Source organism: Mustela putorius, unplaced genomic scaffold (genome assembly GCF_011764305.1).
Source record: "Mustela putorius furo isolate JIRA1106 unplaced genomic scaffold, ASM1176430v1.1 tig00003987_pilon_pilon_pilon, whole genome shotgun sequence".
Lineage (NCBI taxonomy): Eukaryota > Metazoa > Chordata > Mammalia > Carnivora > Mustelidae > Mustela > Mustela putorius.
The window spans coordinates 1,960,476-1,971,897 of NW_025422126.1; the positions used below are offsets into that span (position 1 = coordinate 1,960,476).

The following is an 11,422-nucleotide window of genomic DNA, read 5'->3' on the forward strand; positions in this document are numbered from 1 at the left end:
TGAGTGAAATAAGTCAAGCAGAGAGAGTCAATTATCATATGGTTTCACTTATTTGTGGAGCATAGCAGATAGCATGGAGGACATGGGGAGTTAGAGAGGAGAAGGGAGTTGAGGGAAATTGGGAGGGGAGGTGAAGCATGAGAGACTATGGACTCTGAAAAACAATCTGAGGGGTTTGAAGTGGTGGGAGGGTGGGAGGTTGGGGTACCAAGTGGGAGGTATTATGGAGGGCATGGATTGCATGGAGCACTGGGTGTGGTGCAAAAATAATGAATACTGTTATGCTGAAAATAAATAAAAAATAAATTAAAAAAAACATGGAATGAGGTGAAAAACACTACACAGATATGGCGGTATAGTTAGAGTGAGATTCTCAGGAATTCGGGGACTGAGTAGCTCTGAGTTTTGGCAACTTTCAGGCCATGTCCATGTGTGATTGACTGAATGTCTACAATAGAGTTAAAGGTTAATACAACTGAGTAGATAGGAGCTATGAGGTATGAATGTGGGGGAGCTTTTGACATAGTTACACCAAAGAGTCCCATGATTCTCAACAACATCTTCTTCCATCAAAACTAATTTTCCAAACATTTTCTCTGTCTCTCCACTCACAACATTATAAAACACAAATTAAATGATGTAGCTAGAGGATATAGCAACCAACCTTAACTAGCCTGTCATTACAGCTCACAAATCTTTGAATGTTCTACTGGAGCCTGGAGTTTAGAGAAGGGCTGTGAACCAGGTGCCTAAGTCCTCAATTCATCCTACAGAGAAACCAGCTTTTGAAAGACACAAACCATGAGAAGAACTTTAGGAAATTTAGGAGGGTAAATTAGGAAAGGACTGATCTGCCTCTTGCACACTCATTTCAGTAAGCTATGCCCACTTAAACTTGAAAAACTGGGGTTGGCCTAACAAGTAATGTCCACTGGAGATTGGATGTCATGCCACCATGGCATTGGGGACTGTGGAAGATGCAAGAGATGAGGAAACTTGGGTCATATCCCAAGATGTCACATTTCATTTGGGGAGAAAAGTTCTTCCAGTGAAGAAGAAGGAGGAGAAGGAGAGAGAAAAGGGGGGAGAGCAAGAGGAAGAAGGAGGAGAAGGGGAAGGGGGAGAATGTGGACGGGGAGAAGGCGGAGGAGGGGGAGGAGGAGGAAGTAGTGGAGAAGGAGAAGGAAAAGGAGGAGAGGAGGAAGAAAAAGGAGAAGAAGAAAGGAGAGAAGGAGAAGGAGGGGAAGAGAAAAAGGAAGAAAAAGGAGAAGAGAAAGAGGAAGATGACAACGACGACTATGATGATGACTAGGAAGGAGGGGACTTAGAGAAGGGAAGGACAAGAAAGAAAAGGAAAACAAGGGGAAGGTAGGAAAGAGAGACAGGATAGGGGCAAGATGGGAAGGGGGAGAAGGAGGAAAAAGAGGAAGAAGAGGGAGAGGAGGTGAGCCTGGCACGTTTTTTTTTCTACTTTATTAATACCAAATGTTTAACTTATGAAAGCTGAAAGAAGACAAAGAAAAAAGTATTGAAGAGACAAATCCAGAATTACAGTATTAACCTCATCCCCAAAATAAAACTTTGTGTCTGTAAACCTGGACTCCCTAACAAAAACAGTTCTATCCCAGATTTTTGTTATGGTGTTATCTTAAAATAAATCCTTACCTTTGTGAACATGATAATGGCAATTCACCATAAACAGATTACTGTAAACTTAATAGTCATGGTAAACTTTTGTGTGAGTTGTTCCCTATAAATATATGTTGGGTTGTGGATTTTATGAGGCATAGTTTCTGAAGTCTGAACTCTACAAATGAATCCTTACTTTCAGTTTTTAAATACTTCATTTTCTCAAATCTTCATTTGACATGTCATGCATCAGGGAAGGCTGAGAAAAAGGAAGAAAGTACCAGCAAGGACCTACATGGGGAGTAAGAGGAAGTTCTGCATAAGCTTAACTGTTCAGGCTCAATGAGGAGGGCCTTCTAGCTTCACCAAATTTGGAGGTTTTTTGTTTGTTGTTTGTTTGTCTGTTTTTTTTTTTTGAGTGTAAAAGAAATTTAATGATCATATTGCAGTATTTTGTTTATTTTTTTAATGTGCTGTAAAATTTTTTATTATGTTATGTTAGTCACAATACAGTACATCATTAGTTTTTGATGTGTTCCATGATTCACAACTTCAGCAAATTTCAAAAAGAACTATGACAAGACTTGAATCTGGAAGTCCTCCTGCCTCTCCTGATAAGAAGTGGGAGGGCCTCAGAACCCTCTCAATACCTCCTCAAACCAACACATTTTGCCTATACATACCCAACTATATATACACTGATGTATCTTTTCAAACTATCAGCTTTGGAGCACAGCGTATGCCTTCACAAAGCACGTGAATGCAGTGCCCTTGTACTTACAGAGCCAAGTTATTCCAATAAATAGAGATACTTAATGCAAATGGTTACTCACACCTCACAAACATGCAAGGTTATACACACATACCATTCACATTCAAATCCAGTCTTTGCACACACATGTCTATTAAACATCTCTCAAATACACACATCAACAAACATATCCACACACTTTCACATTCTATAAAATATCCCTTCATTTGTAAATACTCTTGACTAACAAAGAAAACGGGCATACAGATAAGCTCACAATTGGGTATTCTTAACCACACACATTCTTGCCCATGCACTCAAATCCCCAGACTTTGTGTATACAGAGGAGATAGGCAAATAAGGGGTTAATGTTTCCAGCTTTAGTCTCTAATCTCAGAGGAAACCAGAGATTGAGGCAGGGGGCCTTAGAGGAGAGGGTGAATCAATGCTTTGGGAAGGGAAAGGCCAAGCTTAAGCAGGTCCTTAAATAGGTCCTAACCGACAGGCTCTGCTAAAAGCTGAATCACAGGAGCCAGTTAGAGCTGCTCATTGTCAGAGATGAAGCAGAGATCAAGGTGAGTGGTTTCCCTGTGCCCTAATAATTTCTGCCTCTCTAGAGAACAGTAAGACTCACAGAAGCTCCAAGAAACTGGGAGACAGGACAATACACTGTAAGGAATGACCTGACTTACTGAGGGCTCCAGATCCAGAGATCCCTGATGGCTGGATTTTCTTCTCAGGTGGAGAGAAGATTCACTACTCACTGTGTTCTTCAGAGAAATTTTAGAAAAGTAGGAAGGCTGCCTCCACACACAATCCCTCCATGAATACACTGCATCTGAACCTCCCTTCCTCCAACATCATTGCTCTATGCCTTGGTTTTAGATACCCCAAAGCGAGAAAACTGTCTAAATATCCCTGAAACAATTCTTTAGCAAGACCTCAGCCCATTTTATCCTTTACCACTTCAGGCCTCAGCAACATGATTAAACTAATAGACATAACAATCTCCACATAATGATTGGAGTAATTGAAGGCTAACAGAGCCAGTGGTACCAGCACTGAATTCAAACCCACATTTATAGATGAAACTTGAACTCTATCATTATGAGAATATCAATCTTTTTTTTTTAAGGTTTTATTTATTCATTTGTCAGAGAGAGAGAGAGAGTCACAGCACAAGCAGAGGAAGCGGCAGGCAGCGGGAGAAACAGGCTGGCTGCTGAGCAAGGTTCCTGATGCCAGACTTGATCACAGAACCCTGGGATCATGCCCTGAACCAAAAGCAGATGCTTAATTGCCTGAGCCTCCAAGGTGTCCTGAGAACATCAATCTTATAATCATATTACCTGAACCCAAATCTATGCCAAGTACTCACAAGTAGATTATACTTTGGAGAACAGAAAAATTGACTCTGATGTCCAGTGTGTGATCACCCTACCTATAAGGTTGAAAAACATGACTTAATTTATTTTTGAGTACCTAATAGCCTCACAAGATTTCTAGTCCACACAGGGCAGAGGCATGAATAAAAGCAGGGAAAGGGGAAGGAATGTTGAGCAAGAAGGGAAATTCTATTTCTCTTTTATTCCTACTCTTGAGGGAATACACATATCACTCATTCCACCCAGAAGGAGGTTGATAACTCATACCTCCCTCCAAAATATGATTGAAAACTTTATACACTTCACATAATGATCCAGGATTGGTTAAGTTCCTGTCCATTCACATGACTTGTAAGCTTCACTCTTCCAGGCTGAATGAGTAATTCTAAGTGGAAAAGAGGCAAGGGAATTGCTGAGAGTGAGGACACCAGAGTCCATGGAGTTGTTGGTATAAAGAAGAAAAAAGGCACCTGTCAAGAGCTCCCATCCCCTACTTCAGACTTGGACCCCAGGTCACCACCTGAGAAGAGTCACCACTGCAAAAGGAATATGGCGAACAGGTGAGTTCTCCATTAAGGCTCATCGGAAGAAACTTCATGAGAGTTAAAAACAATACAGAGTAAATGCTTCTGGTGTTATATTTACAAAAATAGCCATGTCTTCCACAATTGATCAAAGAGATTATTGTGCACTTTGAGAAACTGTATGTTTAGCCGGCATCTTCACCAGTGCCCAGTGCAAGAATGAGGATGATCTAAGGATGTTTTCCAGATGCCTATGAGCCTCAGTGACCATATCCTCACAACTGGAGAGTGACATACAGGAGGCAGAAGGGAGAGGAAGACTCTGGTTCAAAGAACACATATAAGTGGAAGAACAAGCCAGGCAAGAAGGGATAAACGAGAGCCTGGGACTCCAGATAATGTGTTTGTCTGAATTTCCACCATACCCTGGATAGGAGTATTTGTTTTGAGCAAACCTACACCTATTATCAAGGTAGGATAGTAATTTTTTCAGTGAAGAGCAAGATTTATAAAATCTGAGCCCCATTTCTCTCATAATGTTGTAAAGCTAGGGAAAATCAGAAAGAGGTTAGGTTTCTTTGGGATCACAAAGAAACCCTTTATAGGAACCATTAGGTCTGGTGGAATGAAACATTCGTTAGTCCCAACAGCTGATTTGTTATGGGAGATCTGAAAAGACTCTTCTTATCTATGTGTTTCTGTTATGGCGGAGACTCAAAGGCTCCATCAACTGAGATGAAATAGTGAAAAGGTGCCTAGTAAGGATCAGGTAAGCTTTTGTGTCATCAATCCTTGGTAGATGTTAGTCACCAGAGGGATCAAAGAACAGCACCATGTGAAACAAGTAGAGGTAGAGGAAGACATTCAGGTCTTTCACTGGCCAGCACAGCAGACCATGGTATGAGAACGATGTATAACTCTCTTGCGGCCATGGTGCCTAAGCAGTGTTAAAAAGTTCATCAGAAAATTTTAAGATATGCATCATTAGTTAAAAAGGCTATTGCCACTGAACAATTTATTTGTTATTTGATCCAGCAAATATTTTCAAACCCCTATTCTGTGCTAAGCACAGAGTTGCTAGGATGGTGCACTATTCAGGGATCATCTCATAAAAATCTATCATCATGACAAGATTTAGAAAACCAAAGCCTGCAGACAAAATCAAGCTTGCACCCTGTTTTCACAAATAAAATTGTATTTGGATATAATCACACTCACATATCACTATACTGACTGTGGTTGTTCTCAGGCTATAGGGGCTAAACTGTCTAGCTGCAACACAGACTGTACAGCACATAAAACATAAAATATGTATGATCTACCCTTTTACAGAAATGAGCTTGCTGACACCTAATCTAGGAGGACATACACCATTGATAACAGAATTAATTATACGTGCACAATAATCAGTGACTATCCTCCAACCTGGATTCTCTGGATAACTCCTAGAGTCAAAGCTAACTCAACATCACACATAACTTCTTCCTATGAGCCTTTAAGACAAAGTGTTTTCCAAACCAGCTTCCTATCCTGAAAAGTCACCTAAGTGGCTTAAACAGAGGGAAAAGAACCTATGGGAAAGGTTAAAAAAATCAGTTAGTTCTGAAGAATAGAAGGGCAATATTGATTATTACTGATTATTACCAGGATAGTTTTACCTTAGCAGATTCTACTTTCAAGGAAAATTTGATTCTTTGACAAAAATCGCACTTGCAGTTAGTATGTTTTGATCCCATTTTGAATGACATAAATATGAATGAGGAATAAAGAGGAACATCACTTTATGTTGCCAAATTTTTTTTATTAAAACAGTTGAAATTCTTCCAGTTTACCATTAAGCCCTACTGCCCTTTGATTCACTTGAAACATTCCAAATACTTAAAATATTAATAATTACTTTTTGACTCTTATCACCTACAGAGAGTAGATTACCTTTACAATGGAGAAGAAATTAACCATCCTGTGATGCTGGCCTCAGGGAACAGCTCTTTGCATCCTGTGTCCTTCATCCTACTCGGGATCCCAGGACTTGAGAATTACCAGTTTGGGATTGCCTTCCCCCTCTGTGCCATGTATCTTGTGGCTGTAGTTGGCAATGTCATTGTTCTTCATATAGTCCGAACTGACCACACGCTGCATGAGCCCATGTACCTGTTCCTAGCCATGCTGGCTGTCACTGACCTGGCCCTGTCCTCTTCCACCCAACCTAAAATGCTGGCTATACTCTGGTTTCATGCTCATGAGATTGAATACCATGCCTGCCTCATCCAGGTGTTCTTCATCCATGCCTTTTCTTCTGTGGAGTCTGGGTTACTCATGGCTATGGCCTTGGACCGTTATGTGGCTATCTGCTTCCCACTGCACCACTCTACTGTCCTGACCCCAGCTGTGGTGGGTAAACTGGGGGCAGCTGTGATGATGAGAGGGTTGCTGTGGGTGAGTCCCTTCTGCTTCATGGTGTCCAGGATGCCCTTCTGCACCAACCGTGTCATTCCCCAGTCATACTGTGAGCACATGGCTGTGCTAAAGCTGGTGTGTGCAGATACTAGAGTCAACCGTGCATATGGGCTCTTTGCGGCCTTCTCTGTGATTGGCTTTGACATAATTGTCATTAGTATATCTTATGTGATGATTTTGAGAACTGTTCTGAGGTTGCCCTCTGAGGAGGCCCGACTCAAGGCTTTTGGCACATGTGCTTCCCATATCTGTGTCATCTTGGCTTTTTATATCCCAGCCCTCTTTACCTTCCTCACCCACCGCTTTGGACATCATGTGCCCCGAGTGGTACATGTCATGTTCGCTAATCTCTACCTCCTGGTACCTCCCATGCTCAACCCCATCATCTATGGAGTTAGAACCAAGCAGATCAGGGACAGGGTTATTCAAGGATGTTGTGGGAAAGATCCCTGAGCCAAACGTCATGGTAGCAACCAACCCCACGGCACAACCAACCCCACTGCCCCACTGGTCTGGGATCTTCACATATTAGCACAAAGTCATCTCTGGGAGACAAATGGATAAACAAGATGCGGTACATATATACAATGGAATATTCTTCATCTATCAGAAAGGATGAATACCTATCATGGACATTGACAGAACTGGAAGGGACTAAGTTAAGCGAAATAAATGAAGTGGAGAAAGACAATTATTATGGTTTCACTCATATGTGGAACATAAGGAATAGAGTGGAGGACCACAGGGCAAGGAAGGGAAAACTGAATGGAAACAAATCAAGGGAGACAAACCATGAAAGACTCTGGACTCCAGGAACCTAACTGAGGGACACAGAAGGGAGGTAGGTGGGGGAATATGGTGACAAAGTGATGGGTATTAAGGAGGGCACATGCTGGGATGAGCACTGGGCTTTATATGCAACTAATGAATCACTGAGCACCACAACATAAACTTATGATGGACTATATGCTGGCTAACTGAATTTAGTAATAATAATAGTAAGTCATCTCTGTGAACAAGAGGTTAGCAACCCTCCAGAACAAAAGGAAATGTTTCATGATGCCCAGAACATGAGCTCTCTGAGAGACGTGACTGGCCGTAAATACTGAGTTGACCAATCTTCATCATCACAGGAAAACTGTAAAAAGTATGTCCACCATTCAAATTAGTGAAGATTTTAACAGAATTCCATCTTCCACAGACCACTACAGTGAAAATTATTTTTACCCTGCCAGGAGAAGTCCAGGTTCCTATGCTTTTTTAAAAAACAGATTACAACTTTCCACCAAAACAGTTATAAAATACATGTATTTTTCCCATCTTGGAATCTCTTTGTACAAGTAGAATTTGAGGGGAAGAAAAACAGTACAAAGGCATGCAGAGATTCATTATTTATAAAAACAAAAACAGGGAAACTTACACATATTGATATATAAGATCCAGATGAAGAATGAGCAATTGCATATCATGTATCAAGTAACTAATATATTTGCAAAGAGCATGTAAAAATGTGAAGAATGATCAAGATAAAATATTAAATAAAAAAGAAAAATGACATCTGTCCATAAGGCAGAAATCAATTCTAAGAAGAAATACATATACATAGAAAAAGATTCAGAATACATCGAAACGCTAATAACAGAGAGTAGTGAAATTTATGGTATTTTAGTTTTCTTTTTTACACTTTCATATATTTGTAAAATTACCCTTGATTGAGAGTGTCATTTTAACATGAGAAAAAAAGTAATGCAGACAAGAACAGAAGTGTACAGAAAAGGTTAATTCAGTGCCAAAGCCTAAGGGAATGGAGTAGGCAATCTGAGAAGCAAAGCAAAAGCTTGAACTCTAGAAAAGCTTGAACATCTCCATGAAAATTTGCACCCAGAATCATGTATTAACACTGGTAACAGGGAGCATTTGTTGGTCTCTCCTTCTAGAAATTGCCTATTCCCTGATGACAATGGATTGCAGAGTGAAGAAGTTTTGGTAAACAAATGGAAAAGGAGATTCTCTTCTGAATATAGCTATAATGTATGGTTAAAAGTAGTGAAAAGTCATAAGTAGATTGAGTATTTGTTAATATTTAATTTCCTTTGCAAAAATAAAATGTTAGGCTGTTTTAGAAAACCACATTTTTTCTAATTTTTTCAACTTTATTGTGGTGTATTATACAAAAACGTGCATATGTTTATGTATTCATTTTGATGAGTTTGGACATATGCAAACACACATGATAGCATCACCAAAAACATGATAAAATCATCCATCACAATTACTGCATTTGTGTATTTATCCTCCTTCATCACTCTGCTGTCAATGCCAATAGTGAGGAAGGTTTAGAACTTGGGCTCTAATGTTACTAAAACCAACATGAGATGAAGGTGCTTGAAGAGGAAGTGGGAACATGTTTGCTTCTCCCAGCAGAAACAGCTAATGGAGCCTAAAAGTTTCCCCAGAAATGAACGGGTATTCTGAAGGAGCATTTTCAAGATTCCCAGATATTAGAGATGTAAAGGAGCCGTGATCTCTTATAAGCAAATCAGTTAATAATTGTGAGTCTCTCTTTTTCTTTTTAAAATCAGCTCTGTTGCTGTTTAACTTGTGACAATAAAATGTAAATATTTTCACACACACTCTGAAGAGTCCTGACATATGCGTGCCCCTGTAGCTACCAGCCTGGTTAAGACATAGGACATTGCCCTCACTTCATGAAAGGTTCTCTTGCCTGCCTGGAGTCAATCATCCCCCTCTCCATCCCAACCAGGCAAATCCTGTTCTGACATCTTTCACTACAAAATGACTTTTCTCTCACTAGCACATTTATGAATGAAGGAATAAACAATATATTGAGTCTGGTGTCTTTCACTCAGTATAGTTTTTCAGATTGAGCCCTATTGTTGCATGTAAGATAAGCAGGTCATTTCCTATTATTGCTGAGTAGTATATTCTTTTTTTTTAATATAATTTTTTATTTTTTATAAACATATATTTTTATCCCCAGGGGTACAGGTCTGTGAATCACCAGGTTTACACACTTCACAGCACTCACCAAAACACATACCCTCCCCAATGTCCATAATACCACCCCCTTCTCCCAAACCCCCTCCCCCCAGCAACCCTCAGTTTGTTTTGTGAGATTAAGAGTCACTTATGGTTATTGCTGAGTAGTATATTCTATTTTTTTCAGTGTACCTATTGAGGTATTGATACCATACCAATTGTTACCTTTTTCTTTTGCTTCAACCCTTTTAGCCTTCTTGCAAACATATCCATCTCTCATCTGTCTACAGCTTTACTTTAAATCTTCCCACTTCTCCCAGTTGTTATTTTCCAGAACATTCTATATTCCTCTCGACATCCTTTACATCTCAACTAATAGCCTCCTTATGGGTGAGGTGTTTCTTTCTTTCTTATTATTTTTTTTTTATTTTCAGCATAACAGTATTCATTATTTTTGCACTACATCCATGCTATCTGTGCCCTCTCTAATACCCACCACCTGGTACCCCGACCTCCCACCCCCCGCCCCTTCAAACCCCTCAGATTGTTTTTCAAAGTCCATAGTCTCTTATGGCTCACCTCCCCTTCCAATTTCCCCCAACTCCCTTCTCCTCTCTAACTCCCCATGTCCTCCATGCTATTTGTTATGCTCCACAAATAAGAGAAGGTGTTTCTTAACCTATGAATCTCAACCAGTTCTCCCCCCATAATTTTCATTCAACACAAATATTTTATTCCCTCCCCTTCTAAACACAATGTGCAATTATTTAAATTACTTATTTGCCATCTGTTCCTGTGTCTGGAATATAACTTCTATAAAAGTATAGCATAGGCGCTTATTACTCTTGTCTTTTTCTTTTTCTTTTTTTTTTTTTATCCTTTTGGATTGTGTTATGTTAGTCACCATAAAATACATCATTAGTTTTTGGTGCTCACTATTCTATCCCTAAACCAGGCTCACTACAAAGAAAAAACAAACAAAACAACAACAACAACAACAACAACAAAAAAAACCCATTTCAGGAATGAAGGATTAAATGTTTACATGTGCCTGGTACCAGTGTCACAACAATTCCACTGCTAACCACAAGATGGCAAGTGCAGGTCTTTCAGCCTCATCCCACCCAAATGAAGTACCACTCTTTTCAGTCTTAAAGCATTGCATTATTCCCAAAGGAACTCTGAAAGATGTTTGTCAAAGAAGATAAATTTGATATACAAACAGCAATTCATCCCTCATTCACTTCTATTAATTAACAAATATAAAATATTTGGAACATTTTACAATGCTATTCAAAATATCTATTAGGCAACTATGTTGCTCCAAATATTCTCTAAGAGGATGGGAATAGCATAGAGAACAAGACAGACTGGCAATCAGAGAACCTATTAAGTAAGAAATCAGCAAAAGAAGCACACTGGATACCCACAATCCCACCTACAATAGGAAAACTGGTTCCTTAAGCTGAGCAGCTCTGTCATGATTAGAAGTATCCTTCAGTATTCTGAATCACTGAAAACAGATGATTGCCTTCATTACAACCTAAAGAACCAGTGGGCAGTGGGTCCAGGACATCAGATCTGTAAGTAACTCCAGCATGTCTGTACTCATTTCCCAAAACTATCAAGGGAGTACTTGGAGTGAGGAATTGGATTTCCCCCTTGTGAAATGGGCA

The 11,422-nt window shown here is 39.7% G+C and overlaps 1 protein-coding gene across 1 annotated transcript; it reads left to right on the forward strand.

Annotated features, from left to right (window-relative positions):
- Positions 1 to 6,245: 6,245 nt before the first annotated feature.
- Positions 6,246 to 7,199, forward strand: LOC123389593 (olfactory receptor 52R1-like). Its single transcript, XM_045071509.1, has one exon. The coding sequence runs from the start codon at positions 6,255 to 6,257 to the stop codon at positions 7,197 to 7,199; it is 945 nt and encodes a 314-aa protein (XP_044927444.1). The 5' UTR covers positions 6,246 to 6,254.
- The last annotated feature ends 4,223 nt before the right edge of the window (positions 7,200 to 11,422 follow it).